Genomic DNA, 18,102 nt, shown 5'->3' on the forward strand with positions numbered 1-18,102 from the left:
TTTCCAGTACCACGAAAACTTCCTTTGTGGTTCTCTTTCTTCACCATTGATTCCTGGCAACCACTGATCTGCTTTCTCTCATTGTAGTTTTTTGCTTTCTCTAGAATCACATGTAAATGAATTCATCGAGTGAAATACTATGTGTGGCTTCTTTGCTTAGCATAATGCTGATTAGGTTTACCTCTTGTGTATGTGTGTATATAAATCATTTATTTGTGATTTAAATATATATTTCATTGCTGAGTAATCTGTTATATGTATTTGACACATTATTTTCTAGTAAATGAAAAAGCATTTGGGTTGTTTTCAGTTTTTGGCTATTATAGTTAAATCTGCCATGAACATTTGTGCTCAGGCATTTCGTTATCCTATGTTCTAATTTTTCTTAGGTACCTGAGAGTATAAACTCCTGGTTGTATGTAAGTGTTTAACGTTATGTAACATATGACCAAAAAGTGTATCAAAGGGACTGTATCATTTTAGACTTTCATCTCAAATATTTATGAGGACCAGTTACTCCCCACCAATCCTGCACTTGGTTTTGTGAATTTTAGCCATTTGGGTGAATATATAGTGGCACGTTACTGTGTTGTTAATTGGTATTATTTCTTTAACATGTAATGGTTTTTGAATATTTTTCACATGCTTAGCAATTTGCATGAATGTTTTACTTGTATCTTTAAAAGATTAAAGACTAAAAACCATAGGCACAATATCATCACACTAGAAAAATAGCATCAAATATTTAGAGTTTAAATTTCTCTAAGTTTCTTTTATGTGTAATAGTTAATTTGTTTAAACAAAGATCAAACATTGTATTTTGTTAATTTTTAAGTGTCTCTTATGTACATTTTTCTTTTTCCCCTCTCTGCTCTTCCAGTGATCTGTCCAGGTTTGTTTGTCTATCAGGGGACTTGGCCAAGATCTCCAACCACCTATGTGAGGGACCCAGTGAAAGATAAAATAAGAAAAGACAAATTTAGTAATGCATGATGAGGGGCCGGGAGGTCGATGTCTCAGGCTGGGCACAGACCGAGATACTCCAAACCAGCCTTTAATTGTTGGCTGTGTACAATGCAGTGGGTGTATACAGTGATAGCAGGGGCTAGTGGAAGATTGCAGATTGCAGAAGATTCAGAGGGTCATGACACTGCAGGCAGTGGACAATCCTGGGTGACTCTAGAGGGTAGAGAGGATCCTATGCTAAGAAGGAGCCTGCTCTGGAGTGTTCCTTTTCATTTTAGTAGTCTTAGTAGATAGGAGTGGATGGCCCATCCCAAGAGAGGGTGATACCATAATCCCAAGCCTCCATTTATCCCTTGGAGAAGTATGCAGAATTAGCCATTGTGAATTCGTGGTCGCCTGTATTTGTCCATTGAAATTTCTTTCTTTTTTTTTTTTTTTTTTTGTGTCTTTTTCGTTTTTATCAGTACGAGGGATCAAACTCACCTCACGACTGCCTGCTTGCAAGGCAGGCGCTTATGCCACTGAGCTAAATCCCCAGCCCCCCATTGGAATTTCTTATGTTCTGCATTTTAGCATTTTTCTATGCCTTCTAGATTTCCTTCTGTGCATACCCCCCCCCCCCGTGCTGGGGATTGAACTTAGGGCCTTCCCGATGCTGGACAACTGACTACCTCTAATCTATATTCCAGGTCTCCTTCCATGCAGTTAAATCTAGGGGTTTGCTCAGATTTAGTTTTTTATAATTGTCACTCCCAATACATCATGGGTTGTATGGTATGCTTTTTGATGCATCACATGAAACCTCACAATGTCTGATTATCTCTTTTTCATAGGATTGATTCAGAAGAGTTAGGTCTTGGTTCTGTTCTTAATCTACTCTATCGGCTTGTTACCCAGTATTCCAGGTGATTGTCCTTTGCTGCTTTCTTGAAGCTCCCATTTCTGTGTTATGTCTTTTTTTGTTGTTGTTGTTTCTGTTTTGTTTTTTGAGACAGACTTTGCTGTGTAGTTCAGGCTAGCCTTGAACTCGGTGATTCTCCTATAGATGTGTGCCACCAATCACCCAGTTCTTTTTATAGAAAATCCCCTTATTCAGTGGAAAGAACCACATTTTCCTGTGGGCAAAGCAGTTCATCTGTAAGATTAAGATGAAAGTTGCATTGCTGACTGTAGGAAGGAAATTGGATTATATAAGCAAATATGTAACAACAGTAAAGCTTAATTTTTAGCAGTAAGCTATGTACTTGCTGGGGATCACTCCAGTATAGTCTTAAACATGCAGGTGGCACATAAATGCTTTTGAATTTATAGAACTATCTGTAAAATACTACTTAAGCATTTAATAATTTGCTACTGTAGAATTAAAGGAACTTCTAAGTGTTAAACTACTTTGCTTTTTTTTGGTATTGGGGATTGAACCCATGACCTCACGCTTGCCAGACGGGTGCTTATGCCACTGAGCTAAATCCCCAGCCCCTACTTCGCTTTCTTAAAGCTATCTAGATTGTGGACATCCTTACAAGAAGAAATGAATATATGGAGAACAGTGATCAACCTGCTTATACATTAAAGCAATATGGATAATGTGACTGAAGAACAGAATTTTATTTTAGTTTACCTTTTAAGAACAGGTAGTTTTGCCATTAAAGAACCAAATATGAATAGAAAATGGTATTCTGTTTTTAGAAAATTTTTAAGTATATTTAGTGTAGTTTGTGTATGTGACTTTTTAGTTGTAAATTTTTTGAAATCTGATCATATGTTTTTTGTAAGCATTTAATGAGTAAGTTGAGATATTATACTATACATATAAAATAAAACACATAGTCAATTTTGAAGACCTGAAAAAGAAACATTTCATTTGTAAAATAGTTACTCTCTTGAAATAATAATGTTTGGGATATATTGAGTTAACAAATACAAAATATTATTAAATTATTTTTGCTTCTTTAATGTGAATACCAGAAAACTGCAAATTAATTAGCTAATATTTTATCTGCGTAAGACTGTTTATTCTGTTTACTATTTTCGTCTTATTAAATTATTTAGAGCGAGTTGGTATATTTAACATTTTTACATTTGATGTGATTATTGATTCAGTTGAATATAGGTTTGGTATATTAGTATTCATATGTTTTGTTCTTACATTTTCTTTTGGATGAATTGTTTTTTAGCGTTCCATTTTTGTTCCTTACTGTTTTTTTTTTTTTAGCTGTATCTTTTTTATTTTTTATAAAGTCATTCCTGTAGGCCACCTAAGAGTATCATTTTATTTACTTGTCCTCACAACTTTTGTCTTAGTTTTTATTTTTGCATACATTATTAAAGTGTGCATTATCTTTATTATGTTTACTCTAATTTTTCAGTTATTTGTTAAGGAAATTATGTTGAGAAAGGAAATAGCCTTTTATACTTGAATCTGTTTACTACTTTAAATTCAAATCTGTAGAAAGTGGTAAACTTTGCAGTTGGTGGTACTACTGTATTTTAGCCTGAATAACATTTAAGCCTACATTTACAGATAACAGATAAGGTTAGCTTTTCCTTATTGTCTTTATTTTGCACGCTCATTCTCCTCTCCTTTGTCTTTTACTTCTCTTTCCTCTTTGTCTCCCTCCCTTCTTAAAACCTAACTCCTCAGTCATGCTAGGTGTAGCTCTCTTCTACTGAGTTACTAGCAGCCCCTTGCTTTCCTTGGTCTGGACTTGAAATTTTTTAAAGCAATCTAAAGATAATCTTCTATTGTCTTTGACCTTTACTTCTTGATAAGAAGCACTCATTTTAAGTTATTTTCCTCTGTGTAGTATGTATTACCCTTGTACACCACTCCCCGCCTTTAAAATTGTTTTTCCTCAGCCGGACGTGGTGGCTCACGCCTGTAATCCCAGCACTTGGGAGGCTGAGGCAGGAGGATCGTTGTGAGTTTGAGACCAGCCTGGCCTACAAAGTGAGCTCAAGGCCAGCCTGAACTGCACACAGAGACCCTGTCTCAAAAAGACAAAAAACAAAACAAATAAAAAAAATTGTTTTTCCTTTATCTTTGATTTTTAGCAAAAACCAAAGTTATTTTCTTTGTGTTTACTCTGCCCGAGGTTTGCAGAGTTTTTTGGAACTCTTAAGTCTTTGTCATCACATTTTGGTGACTATTTTGAGTATTATTTCTTAAAATGCTTTTCCAGCTGTTTTGTTTTTGCTCTTCTTTTGGGACTCTTAACTGAATGTTGGATGATGCTTCAGAGTTCGCTGACATTTTCTTAGTTTTCTTCATTTTTCTCTCTTGTTCACATAAGAGAGTTTCTTTTGTGTTCAAGTACACTGTGACCCTTTCTTTTGCCATCCTCAGTCTAACTGTTAAATTTATCTAGTGACTTTCATTTTAATTATTATAATTCTGAAGTCTAGAATTTTCAGTTTAGTTGTTAATAGTGTTATTTATTGGTTGAGAGTCTCCATTTAATCATTTATTAAGATACTATTTTTCTGCAAATCCTTGAACATATTTAAGTTTATCTGCTTAAAAGCTTTTCTCTGCTAAATTCCTCATCTGGGTCATTGTAGGATTAGATTTTATTTACTGCTTTTTCCTTTTTTTTTTTTTTTTTTTGTCTTTTTCATTTTTATCGGTACCGGGGTCGAACTCAGGACTGCCTGCTTGCAAGGCAGGTGCTTATGCCGCTGAGCTAAATCCCCAGCCCCGGCTTTTCCTTTTTCATCATGATGTACATTTTCTTGTTTCTTTGTATGCCTAATCACTTCTGATGGTGTACTGTATAGAATATGTTGTCCATTGTAGGTATTCTGGATTCTGTCACCTAATTTTGTTGTGACAAGTTCAGTTACTGGTAGATCTTGACCTTCTTTATTGTGGATCTGTGTGGAAAGCCCACTGCCACCCCTTATGTACTGCTTGTCTGCACTAACTTTCTGAACTGCCTATGGATCTGTCTTTTCAAGTTTTGATTGTAGGCTTTGTTGAGTGTATCTTCAGTGGGCCATATTGTGTGTGGTCCTTAATTCTTTTTTTTATGATTTTGAGACCAGGTCTCACTGTGCAGTCCGGGCTGGCCTTGAGCTCACTTTGTAGCCCAGGCTTTGTCTTGAATTTGCAGTGATCCTTCTGCTTCAGCCTCCTTCTTGAGTGCTGGGATTACAGGCAGGCGCCACCACACCCAGCCATGGTCCTTAATTCTAAGACCGCGACCTTCCCAGTGTCTCAGCTGGATGGATCCCTGATGTCTGAGATCTTGCTGGTAAGGCTGGAACTCTTAATGTCTCAACTGTTTGACTGGTGTTGGCTCTTTGTCTCCTGATCCTTTAGTGAACATTGTATCGTATTATTTTTCCTTGTATCTGTGAAGCTTGTTGCTCTTCTGGTGCCACTTTCTCTAAAGGTCCGTTTGCTCTGGTGTCCTGCCTCACAGATTGCTTAATGTCTTAGGGATCCTGAACTCAGATCTTTGTGTTCTAGTTTAGTTCTTCTTGCTGTGGTTATACATTTGTTCCCTTCCAAAGAACTGGAGATGGTCAGTGGGGTGGCCTTCTGAGTTTCCCATTCAAGAATTTCTGTCTTGTGCTGTCTGTAGTCCAGTGCTTGATTTTTTTGTTTTGTTTGTCTTTTTGAGACAGGGTTTTACTATGAAGTTGAGGCTGACTTCGAACTTAATCTGTGTGCCCTGGCTTCCCTTGAACTCAAAGCAGTCCTCCTGCGTCAGCCTCCTAAGTATTGGGATTACAGGCATATGCCACCATGCCTGGCTATTGCTTGAAAAAGATATCTTGTCTAAATTTTTATTGCTGGTAAGTGTTAGAGGGCCAGTCTGGTACTAGTTTTTTTTTGTTGTTGTTCCAGGAATCAAACTCATGACGTTGTGCTTGCCAGGTAGGCACTTATGCCACTGAGCTAAATTTCTGGCTACTGGTACCAGCTTTTTAATTGGAATCTTAAGTCTCCACTCTCCCCTGTCCCTCAAGTACCTATGTTTTAAAAGCAAAGCAAACAGTTTGGGATGATTTGTAGTACTATACATAATCTGCCTTTTTCCCCATTTAATATTATGCTGATTTTAAAAAGTATTCTTAATTTCTTAAAGAGTGTACATGTGTTTCTTAAGCTGCATGTAAATATGTGGCTAAAAATTGGGTCACTTTTTAGTTTTGAGATGCTCAACATTAATTTTTATTATCACAAATAACACTGGTAAATAAATTTGTATATCTTTGTTGGCATCTTTTTTGTTCTTTTATTATAAATTCCTAGAAATAAGTTTCCCCTAGGAAAGCTGTGAAAGGCTTTTAAAAATATGTGCTTAGGATATAAACTTTTCAATACTTAGATACTATGTTCATTTAGATGTAGACTATAAGGGGTGCAGTCCAAGTGTCAGCTCTAGTCTAAAACTTACTTTGCTTTTGTGGGATAACTGATTATTATAAATGGAGTGAGTAGACTAAATCAAGATGACTTTCCTAAAACTTGTCTCAAGTTAGTATTTCTTTTTTTTTTTTTGTACCGAGGATCAAACTCACGACCTCGTGTGTGCCATGCAGTGACTTACACTGCTGAGCCAAATCCCTGGCCCTCAAGTTTGTATTTGAATTGAGAATAGCAATCTAAAATATACCTTCATAGCCTCTGAAAACTGAATTACTCTTTGTTCTCTATTAGTTTGGGATTCTTGTAATCTTACTAACATTAGTAACATTTTATTATAATGCAGATTTGTAGCACCTTTTTATTGTCTTTTATAATTAAGCTTGAAGTTTGCCAACAGTTCTAGGTCAGCTCTGAAGTGTAAATTTTGCTGTTGAAATCCATGCTGGATGCTTGACTTTCACAGTTTTAAGATAAAGTATGATTAAACAGTAAAAAGAGACAGGTGTCTTCTTAAAAAAAAAGATTTTATTTCTTAAAGTAATTTTAGGTTCATAGCAAAATTGAGCAGAAAGTACAGTTCTCATACTCAGTTGTGGGCTGGAGTAGGGAAAACTGACTGACTTGGAACTTTTAAAGCAGGAAGACATTGAAGGAAATCTACTTACTCCAGTATTTGTGCACAGAAGAATGGGAATATACTTATTATTTCATATACAGGCTTTAATTTCTGCTTAAAATCTTAGGATAATGCTAAATTGAAAAAGACTTCCAACTGTCAGTATTCACCAAATGCTAATATTCACAGGCTTTCTAATAAAATTTATATCAAATTCTCTTATTTAGCTGTCTTGATGAAGTATTTTATCTGTATTTAGTCTAAGTTTGATAGAGAAATTGGCATGAGGAGTTAAGGTTGGTGACCCAGATCATAGCGTTTGTTATAATTGTGAATCACATATGCCTTTAGGAGTCTGTAGATGCTAGGCATGGTGGCACATGCCTGTAATCCCAGCACTCAGAAACATTGCTGTGCTGCCTGGCTTACCAAGTGAGTTCAAGGTCAGCCTGAACTGTGCAGTGAAACCCTGTCTCAAAAAGAAAAGTCTATAGAGTATATTTACAGGTTGTTCCTGTTTATCTTTCTATCTTTATCCATGCTTCTGCCATCAAATAATCATAACTGACATTTCAAATTAAAGATTTCCTATGGGTGTGCTGGCATAAGCCTGTAATCCCAGGACTTGAGAGGTCGAGGCAAGAGGACTGAGGCCAGCCTAGGCTACATAGTTCAAGGCTCACATGAACTGCACAGTGAGACTCAATCTTTAAAAAAAAAAAAAAAAAAAAAAAAAAAAATCTCTGCATAGTGTCTTCCTCAGTATTTTTTTTTTTTAACCAATCTGCAAATGTGGCTATTGTACTATTTTTTTGTCTTTTTCATTTTTATTGGTACTGGGGATCGAACTCACGATTGCCTGCTTGCAAGGCAGGCGCTTATGCCGCTAAGCTAAATCTCCAGCCCCGAGATAAATATACTTAACTACGCTTGATTTGTGAGAGATGTTTCCCCAAACTAATGGATTATGAAATAGGTGAGATTACATAAGATTTTTAAAGGGTTGATGTAAAACTTTTGGGTAATTTGTTTTGATTTTATACATTCAAGAAGTATTTATTAAGTACCTAGTAGGGTAGGTGTTTAGCTCTGGGAGATAGAACTGTCAACTGGATGGTTAGTTTTGCACACATTTTATAGAGAAAGATAGGTGGTACACGTGTAAATAAATGAAAGAGACTGAAAAAAAGTTTTAAAATGATAGGTGAGTTAGATTGAGTGGTCAGGGAAGACTACACCAAGAGGAGAGCGTTTGAGTTTGGACCCGAATGATGGAGATGTGATGGCATGTGAATTTCCAGAGATCAGAGCATCCTAGGCAGAGGGAAGAACACTGGTTTTGGCATTCTAAGGGGAAATAAATTTAAACTGTTGAGGGAACAGCAAAATGACCAGATGGTTTGGGGTTTTAGAATTGAACTGAAACGTTTTATAAATGAAACTAGAGGGGATGTAGGGGTCAGATCATGGCAAGAAACTTACATTTTTTACTGTTTGTTTTGTTTGTTCTGTGGTTACAGTGGGAAGCTAATGGAGAGTTTTAAGTAGTGGTTTTGTACTCTAGGAGGGAAGCCATATAATAAATAATTTTCAAGTGATAAAATTAAGGGAGTATCTGAGAACTGAACTTGGTTAGAAACCTTAGGGAAGGTCGTTGTTCTTGGGCATTGATGTTTAAGATGAAATTTAAAGAAAATGAATTAGAGCTACAGAATGGGAATGTATGTTCTAGACAGAAGAGTATCATGAGTAAAGTCTGAGTCTAGAAAGAATAGCATAAAAACCTGAAGGAAAGCTAGGTTGGTTTAAAGGAAGAAGAGTAGCATCAAATACAGCCAGAGAAATTGGCAGTGAATACAGGATCTTATAAAACATTTGTCTGCTGAAACAGTCATTTCTAGTTTTGTGCCTAAGCATGGGATATGTGGTAATGTTAGAGCTACTGTAGTAAATTGTGTACTATGGTAGTTTGGCATTTCAAGGTATAAAAACCTCCCATTGGACCACTTTACTGTTACTTTAATAACAAACACCTTTCATGCTTACTATGTACCATGCATATTTCACTCACTTAATCCTGAAAACAGGTAGATGCTATTTGATCACAGTTTTTTGAATGAGAAAACAGGTGCTAGGAACTTGTGACATCATCTAGGCAATTTTGCCTTCCAACTTATGGTCTTAACCATTAGACTTCAAAACTTTTAGTCACATAATTTGTAACCATTTATCTTGCCTTCCCTAATGGCATGTTTACTTGGATCTTACCTGTGTTGTACTTTTCCTGGAGAGTTTACTTTTTGTACCTGGTGTTATGGTCTGTGTCTAGATGTGCCCCCCAAACCTCTTGCAGTTGTGGGGCAAGGTCTTCAAAGGTGACTATATCTAGTGTTGTGCGGTGCTGGAATCAAGGTGTGTGGTTAGTAAATTAGTTCAGTGATTGATTTGACATAGCTGTGGCGGGGATTAAGGGTGTGAGTGCTACACCTGCTCCAGGGCCTGCATATGCTGTAAGGGACAGAAAGAGGCTTGCCCCCTCATTGCTTTTGCTATCTTGTGGGCACCATGAACCCTTATCCTCTGTAATGACCCTCTGCCATGCCACCTGATTATGGTTTGAAACTTCTATAAAGTGTGAGCTAAATACACCTTTCCTCCTTTGACTTTGGATGTTGGGTATTTTGTCTCAGCAATGAGAGAAAAGTAACTAAAACACCTGGCTATGACTGTATGCCATTAGAGTAGACAATGATAATATCTTCTTTAATTAAATATTGATTGCTTTTTACTCAAAATTCACCTTTACAGTTTCTTGGTCACTGTAGTGCATTTGGAAAACAGTGTTGACTTTGTTACATGCGTATAAAGGTGCCTTTGTAATGTGGTGGAAAAGGTTCTAATAGCTTTGCAAATCAGATAAGCTAGAAGTTTCTTCACATATAAAAGGATTAAAAATCTATTCATGTAGGTATATAATTTTTGCTGTGTGAACAAGTTATGTGAGTAATGTATTGTTCTACTGTTGACCTACTTACTAATTCGGTAGACTGCTTCTGTCCTGAGAGTGAAGGGAGAGTCACTGCACTGACCACAGTGGATATACTAGTTCTACTTAGATTGTTTTTGTTGTTACCTTTTTGAGAAGGAGTTTTCCAGTGTAGTGTAGGCTGGCCTTAAACTTGCCTGTGTTAGCCTTCTGAAGTGCCAGGATTGCATGTATGGGCCACCATGCCTATAAGTGTCCTTAATGACATTTAATAGACTGGTTGAATGAGAGAGTCTCTTAGAAATCTTGATGTGAGGGAATAGGACCCCCTAGTCGTACTTTGTTGCTCCATGGGACCAAATGATTGGTAAAGAGAAAGCAGAATCAGATACATATCCTAGGAAACTGTGTGTGTGTGTGTGTGTGTGTGTGTTAAAAGAACAGAAGCCTAAACTTTGGATGTGTGTCTGTGTTGTTTACACTTTCTACGATTATTTCTTCCATCACTGTTTAGTAAAGATCTTTCTGCAAAGGTCCTTTTATTTTTGTGTGTTATGGTAAACGAAGGAAGGATTTATGTGGTGGTTTTTACAAACTGTATGATAGTGAAGTAGTGGTTATATTGTTAGGTAAGAAGGAGCCCCAGTAGATAAAGCTCTAGCAACTCACAGACTATTCTCCACTAAAACATTGGTTCTGTGCTTTGCTTTGATAAGAAAGCAAATTCTAGGTTACTTGTATAAAATAAGCGATTCATTAGCTTTAGCATGTCTTTTGGAAAGTACTTAGGACTCTGACTTTCCCCTTTAAATTTGAGATTGAAGAATATTTAAAACTCACATACATGTTTTCAGCTGTGTAATGTAGAGATACGAGATATTCCAGGCGGTACCTGCAGAGAAATTTGAAATCTCAACTCTCAGGTGAAGTTGATGTTTTTCCCCTTCTGCATCTAGATTCTATGTGCAGACAGTAGCAAAATGTGATTACAGAAAAATGTAGTGCTTAAGAATAGCTGTTACTCATGTTTAGCTGGTAGGATTTAGCAGAGGTAGAGGCCATCCTTAGTATTGTTCCTCTGACATATAGTGTAAGATCTGAGTATTCTTTGTCCTGTTGCTGAGGGGGTTAGAAATTCAAAGGTATTGAACATCATTCTTTATTAAGTATTCTCAAATGATCTATGAATATTAGAAATTTGTTTGAGTCATGCTTCTAAAGGAAAAGTTTATAATGCAGTTATTAAAGTAACTTGTTTCTCTTTTAAATTCTAGGTGAGGATTATGAAGATGATGACCTGGTAAATTCTGATGAGGTTATGAAGAAACCATGTCCAGTACAAATTGTTCTTGCTCATGAAGATGATCATAACTTTGAGCTTGATGAAGAAGCCTTGGAGCAGATTTTGCTACAGGAGCACATACGAGACCTTAACATAGTTGTGGTGTCCGTGGCAGGAGCTTTTCGTAAAGGAAAATCCTTTCTACTGGACTTCATGCTTAGATATATGTATAACAAGGTGAATAGTGTTTTAAATTGAGTGCAGTTAAACAAAAACTATCTACCAGCTTTTTTAAAAGACAAAAACAAAGTGCCTTTAATTTTACAGATACAAAAGTAGTTCTTTATTAGAATTCTTCCCTTGGAACAGTAATGTAAGTTTGTTTGAGCATTTGATTTTTTAAATCTGTAATTTCTTTTGAGATATATTGATGTATGTGATTGAGCTCTTTGTGCAATGCATTGTAGATGTAAGATGTCTGAATTACCCTGAAAGTCCCTGAAGTACTGTTTATCTTTCCTTTTTTTTGTTGTTTCCATACATTTCCCCCTTGATAATAGCTACCTTCACAGTGAGAGAAGTAGGCTGATAGAGAGCTTTGTAAAAGAATTTTCAATAAGTTACTTCTTTTTAAGTTACTTTTTTTTAAGGAGATAAAGTTCAGTTCCTTAGAGAATGGCCTTGTAAGATATCTGAGCCGCATATATTAAGTATGTTACAGTTTTTGCTTTTCATAGAGCACTGTCATGTTATTTCTCAAATCCTGTGGTAATCTTGGCTAATCTTTTCTTAGGAGGCATTCTCTTACTTCTGAGTTGGTTATATCCTCTTTCCATCTTACGGCATGGATTATATATTTTAGAGATACTACTCTATTTCCTTATTTTTTCTGGCTAGTTTACTGTTATTGGTAGGCATTATTTTGATTATCCTATCGCCAGTGCTTATCACTTATGTCTCTTTTGATGAATAGATCTTCCTCCTTTATACCCTTTGACTTATATGGTACCGGATAGTTGTTATTTCCCCACTTCTGTCCTGAAGAAAAGCCAAACAAAATTTACTTGAATTAAAATGTATTTTGAACATTCAGAAGTTAGGCTTATAGAGTGGAAGTTTGATGGATAAAGGAGGAATTGGAAACTTTGGAGTGGAGCAATTAGCAGGAGTAGTGTTAGAGGGACTTTTGACATTATGAAGACACTAAAAATAACACTTGAACAGAATTCTGTGATTTGCTAAACACCTGCATAAATCTGAGCATTCATCTATCTCACAATAAGAAATGAAGGAAACTTTCCCAATTGTTTTTCCAGGAAGCTTTTTAAGTAAATTCTGAATACTGAACTCTGATGACAGGATAATCAGCATGTCTTTAGGCATTTGCAAGTATGCCTGAGTATCAAGAATGTAGCTCACATTAATAACAGTGTTTGGAAATTAAACATAGGTTGTTTTAAAGTTTTTCCATTTAGAAATATTTCTGAGTTTATATCTGAAATAGATAAATGTGTAAATAATGGCACATTCTCTTTTAAAACTCTGTACATTTAAAGATTATAAAAGAATTTCTGTATTTTGAGATCTTTTTACTCTAAATTAACTTGTATATATTGTATATCTTTGTATCTGAACTGTCCACTGCATATGTATTTGATTCCAACTAGGTCACAGATAGTAAATGATAGAATGTTAGAAGGGGAATGAAACTTAGATCAGTTGTCGAGAAAAGGCAGATAAATTTCACCTTAGATGCCATTTTAGATTCTAGTTCTGGTCAATAGGGATTGTTTTGAAGGGGAAGTAGTAGCTCACCTTTGTCATGTATTCATAATCTTGTTAATCATAGAACTCCACCTTTTCCAAAGGAGGTACAGAAGCCACAGAAAGGTTATAGTGGCCTGAGTACGGTCATACACTTTTGAAATATCTTTATTAATTTTTTTATAGGGTTGCTGTGTTAGTTACTTTTTACTCGTCACTGAGACAAAATACCTGAAGCCCAAAGTTGGGAAAGGAAAGGTTTATTTCTTACAGTTTTTGGAGGTTTCAGTCCACACTCAGTTGGCTCCAAGGCAGGCGGGCACGGCTGTGCCGCAGTTCATGGAGGCCGCCAACAGCAAGCAGGAACCAGCAAAGAGCAAGACACACCTTCTTCCTGTCATTACATCACATCCTGGCTCCACCCCTATGTGGGTGGAGCACTGACACCATCAATCCAAGCACTAGACAATGAACGATCACAAATGCACAATGCAAACTCATGAGGCCTGGAGGACACAGACATAAACCATGACAGTTGCCATATAAAATTCCTTTTATAAGGCCCTTACTCTATTCATCAAAAATTGCATGGAACACTGTTTGCTTTGGGTGGAGTGTCCTGATTTAGTGGTGTCGATCATTCTTTTCCTATAGGATGTAATGAAAGAAGGAAAATAACAATGAAATAGTTGTGAATTCATTTCATTAACTCCATATACCTGCCAAGGTGATCTGGTAGGTGAAAAATTAGAAGAGCAATGGCTTATACTGTTTTTGTGTATCTTCTCTATTGAATTCACCTGAGCTAATATATGTACGTGTACAGTGCACTCAAGGAATCAAACATGAATGTTTCACTTTACTGTTTAGAAAATGTATTTTCATTTTGAGTTGTTGGTAAAGGAATAATAATGTAAAGCTGAATGTGAAGCTTTTTCTGTTCAGTAAGAATTAAAAACTTCAATAGCAAAGTTTTAAACTCTTAAGAATATTCTGATTTTTTTCTACCTTAAATCTCTAAATTATAGGGGAAATTCTTATTTTTAAAGTCTTATTTTGTGAAGTAAGTAGCTTCTTGTACAGATTGTTTTTTGAATTGCTACCGTATTTAACAGATAGGCTGTTTTTCACTTGATGTGAGAAGAAAGTTGTTTTTTTAAAGTAAACACATGATAGGAACTAAAGGTTTGTCTAGAATAAAATTCCCTCATATCATGTGAAATTATTACTTAGAGTAAGGTTTTACTGTGAAATATAAGACATGAGAGTGTAAGTAGAATTGCTAGTCTATTCGTATCTCAGGAGATGCATTGAACTTAGGAAGGTCTTCTGACCTTATCATGAATGCCATATTTGAAATACACCACAAAATGAAAGTATTGTTGACATACTTAGTAGTTTGGAAGCAGACATTTGTTGGTTGTAAAAGTCATTCTTGAAAAGTTTTCAAATTACATAATTATAAAAATTTGGGAATGATTAGGTCCATTATGTCTATTTTAAAACATTTTATTTCATGTGCAAAAGAATTATTTTAAAGAAGGAGTATGTAATTCAGTGTAACTTGCATGTTCTTAAGCTATGGTCACTCTTAGATGGTTCAAAATGAACTATTTTCTTATTTCCTTAAAAACATTTTTAGGGGGCTGGGGATTTAGCTCAGCGGCATAAGCACCTGCCTTGTAAGCAGGTGGTCGTGAGTTCGATCCCTGGTACCGTTAAAAATGACAATGACAAAAAAAAACATTTTTAATTGTAATCTGTAAGTATGTTTGTGATACAGAATGAATATATTCATTGTGGGGTGTTGATATGTATACACACAATTTTACATACTGAAAGATACACAAATCTTTGTATCTTCATATGTGGTTTGCTGAAATTCTACATGTATTCAACATGAATTCACCAGTCAGATGACTGTAGAACGTCTGCTTTGTTCTCCTCTCTCAGTATCCATCCCCTAGAGGGAACTATTCTGAACCTTTCATCACAAACGTGTTTCCCAGTTTTGAATTTCACGTGAAAGAAATTGTATTGCAAATATTCATATTAACATTATAACTGTGAGACATACCTATATTTTCACAGAGTGATAAGTGATTGTTTTTGTTAGTATTCCACATTTTATTAACTTATTAGTCAATTAATGAATATTTACTTTGATCATACAGTTTTTAGCGTACATTTAGTCTGATTTTTGTTAATCACATTCTCTTGAAGTAGATTAATATAGTATCAAAAGGAGTTGTAAGATACTTATCAATCTTTCGTATCTGGCTACTATAAAAATAGTTTCAATTATAGGAATCGGTTTTCAAAGTTCAAAAATTAGAATTAAATTACATAATTTATAAAAAAGGTAACTCAGTGCTCAAGATATTGGCTGTAAGTAAAGTGATAGACTCTCAGAGATAATACTTAATTCTGTAGAGTTGTCTTTATTTTATATTATCCTTCGTTCTTTTTAAGTTTATTATGAAGAATTTCAAACAGGTAAAAGAGGTGGCAGTATACTGGGCGGCCATGTATTTTTAATAATCTTGAACTCTTCTTAACAGTCTTGTTTCATCTGTGTGCCAATTCATTCTGTACCTTCTGTTTTGTTTTGAAGTAAATCTCAAACGTTGTGTGGTTTCATTTGTAAATATTTTGGTGTCTCTTAATTATCTGGATTTTTTTGGACATTACAATAATATTGACTTACATAAAGAAATAATTCCTATTATGGAGTGTGTTACGCTCTTCAGTGTTCTGATTGCTGTAAATTCTTTTTTTTCAATAGTTTGAAACCAATCAGATAACATCTACATTAAGGTTGGCTATCTTTAAAATATTTTTAAAAAAATCCTCCATCTCTGTCTTTGTTAGTATTCCACTGGCAATTTATTTGTTGAAGAGATTGATTGATGAGTTTACAGAGTTTCCCTCTGTGAATTAGTTTATCCCACTGGCATAGTTTTACTTATTTCTTGTGAATTTTCCAAAAAGTGACATAGTGGAATCTAGAGACTTGGTCAGGCAGTTACTTATAGGCAGTAATTCATTACTGTTTTTGGCAACAGTACTTCATAGATGATAATGTTTTGTCATTCACATATTTATAATAGATTTTGAATCTGTATTGAGTTTTAAATACTTCGATTTGGTTTTTACTCAGAATTCACAATAATCCTCTGCAATAATATTAGTATATTAACTTTGCAGTTTAAGAAATGAGGCCCAGAATAATTGGCAAGACTGAGATGGGGCAACTTGATACAAAAAGACATTAGTATAAAAATTATATAAACTTGTGTTTTATCATTGTCTTAGTTTCCTTTCTCGTTGCTGGGACAAAATACCCAACAATCGCAAGTTACAGGTTTATTTTAGTTTATAATTTGTAGAGAGTTCCACTCATAATCAGGTGGCTCCAAGGCAAGGCAACATGGCAGAGGAGAAACAGTTCATGGCATGGCAGGTGGAAGGCAGTGAGCAGTGAGACTTCCTTTCCCTTTTAACACACCCAGGCTGCCGGCCTATTGGATGCGCCCACCTACAATCAGAGTGAGCCGTTATTCACTCCCAGAGCTATGCTAAATCAGCCAGTGGACTAATAAAGTTGTTTGTTCCTCCCTTCTTTCATTATCATACACCTATGATTCAGAGGCTTTGGGGGATATTTTAGATAACAGTCATATTTCTATATACGGTATTTCTAGTATGTAAATTTGTGTTCTTTGCTATACTGGATTTTTTTCTTTGTCAGTATTTGTTTTCCACTATTCAGAAGTTGAAATAGACTGACAGAACATGTGCAAATGCAAACATGGTAACTTACTTGCTGCGTACTAGTGTCTTAAAGGGTCTTTGTTTGATACACAGGTTTTGACTGTTCTATAACATTTTCTAAAGGCATTTTAAAAGAAACTTCTTATATAGTTTAGAACTACTTCTAGAACTCCTGCCAGAAGAATCTAGTCTAAGGATCATATGTGCCTAAGGATCGTAACTTCCCAAAAAACATGAATTAGCTCTGGATTTTGCACTTGATTTCACTTTTCTCTCCAAAGCCAACAGTGCATGACTCAGAGGAAATATGTGCATATACAAAGAAAAATTTAGAGCTGGATGTGGTGGTGCATACCTGTAATCCTAGCACTCAGAAGGCTGAGACAGGAGGATCACTGCGAGTTTAAAGCCAACATGGGCTTACAAAGTAAGTGTGTCCAGCCTGAACTGCATAGTGAGTCCCTGTCTCAAAACAAAACAAAACAAACCCCGTTTTTTTCTATTTAATTTTATTTTTTTCAAATTCATTTTATTCAAACAGGAAGAAAAGAAAGAAACTACAATAAAATTTCAAAGCACATCAATCAGGAGGTATCAATGGTACATACGTTGCGCATCGTCATCCCCAAATCATTTATTTAGCCAGAACCCAAGATATCTGCCTTTAGTTGTCTGAACGATACCAGTACAAATCTTTCTCTTCAGCAAACTCAGAGAAATCAGTATTTTCATGTTCTTTTTCAAGAAAGAAATGCTCTTCTTAGGGCCATTTTATTTATTATTTTAATCTGACATTCATGCAGTTGCTGCATAAACCTTAGTATAGCCAGTGAATTTTTATATCCTTGTATTTTTGTAATCCTTGCCTCTGATAAAGATGAAACATTCTGAATTTTATTTTATTTTATTTTTTCTGTTTTTGAGGCAGGGTCTCTATGCAGTTCAGGCTGGTTTCGAACTCACAGTGGTCCTCCTGCCTCAGCCTCCCGAGAGCTGGTACAGGCGTGAGCCACCACGCCCGGCTCACACATCCTGAATTTTAGAAGACTCATTCATTCCCCCTTCAGCTATTACTGTTTTTAGCTCTAAAGGTTTGCTATTCTGTCAGATATGTTAATTTTGCCTATTGTGAAATTTCACATAAATGTTATTATAAACAGATACTTTCTTTCTGGTTTCTTTCATTTAAGCCTAAGAGATTTACCCATGTTGTTGTATGTATCCAAAACTTACAACATTTTATTGCTGAATATTTTATGAGATGAATATGTCACAATTTATTTACCCAGTCTTTTATTGATAGATATATGAGTTGTTTTCAGTTTTTGTGTCTCAGTAGT

The 18,102-nt window shown here is 35.5% G+C and overlaps 1 protein-coding gene across 6 annotated transcripts in view; it reads left to right on the plus strand.

The window, feature by feature from the left end:
• The window catches only part of Atl2 (atlastin GTPase 2), a 63,067-nt gene that overhangs the window by 21,650 nt on the left and 23,315 nt on the right, over positions 1 to 18,102 (plus strand). For 5 of the 6 annotated variants that reach the window (XM_063229605.1, XM_063229613.1, XM_063229610.1 and 2 more), the window contains one exon: positions 11,217 to 11,461. The exons of the other annotated variant lie outside the window; for it this stretch is intronic. In XM_063229605.1, the coding sequence (XP_063085675.1) occupies positions 11,217 to 11,461 (245 nt within the window). The remainder of the gene's footprint in view (positions 1 to 11,216; positions 11,462 to 18,102) is intronic. 6 annotated transcript variants of the gene reach the window in all.

Source organism: Cavia porcellus, unplaced genomic scaffold, assembly GCF_034190915.1.
Source record: "Cavia porcellus strain 051 isolate PalLab524CR breed Dunkin Hartley unplaced genomic scaffold, mCavPor4.1 scaffold_1, whole genome shotgun sequence".
Taxonomy (NCBI): domain Eukaryota; kingdom Metazoa; phylum Chordata; class Mammalia; order Rodentia; family Caviidae; genus Cavia; species Cavia porcellus.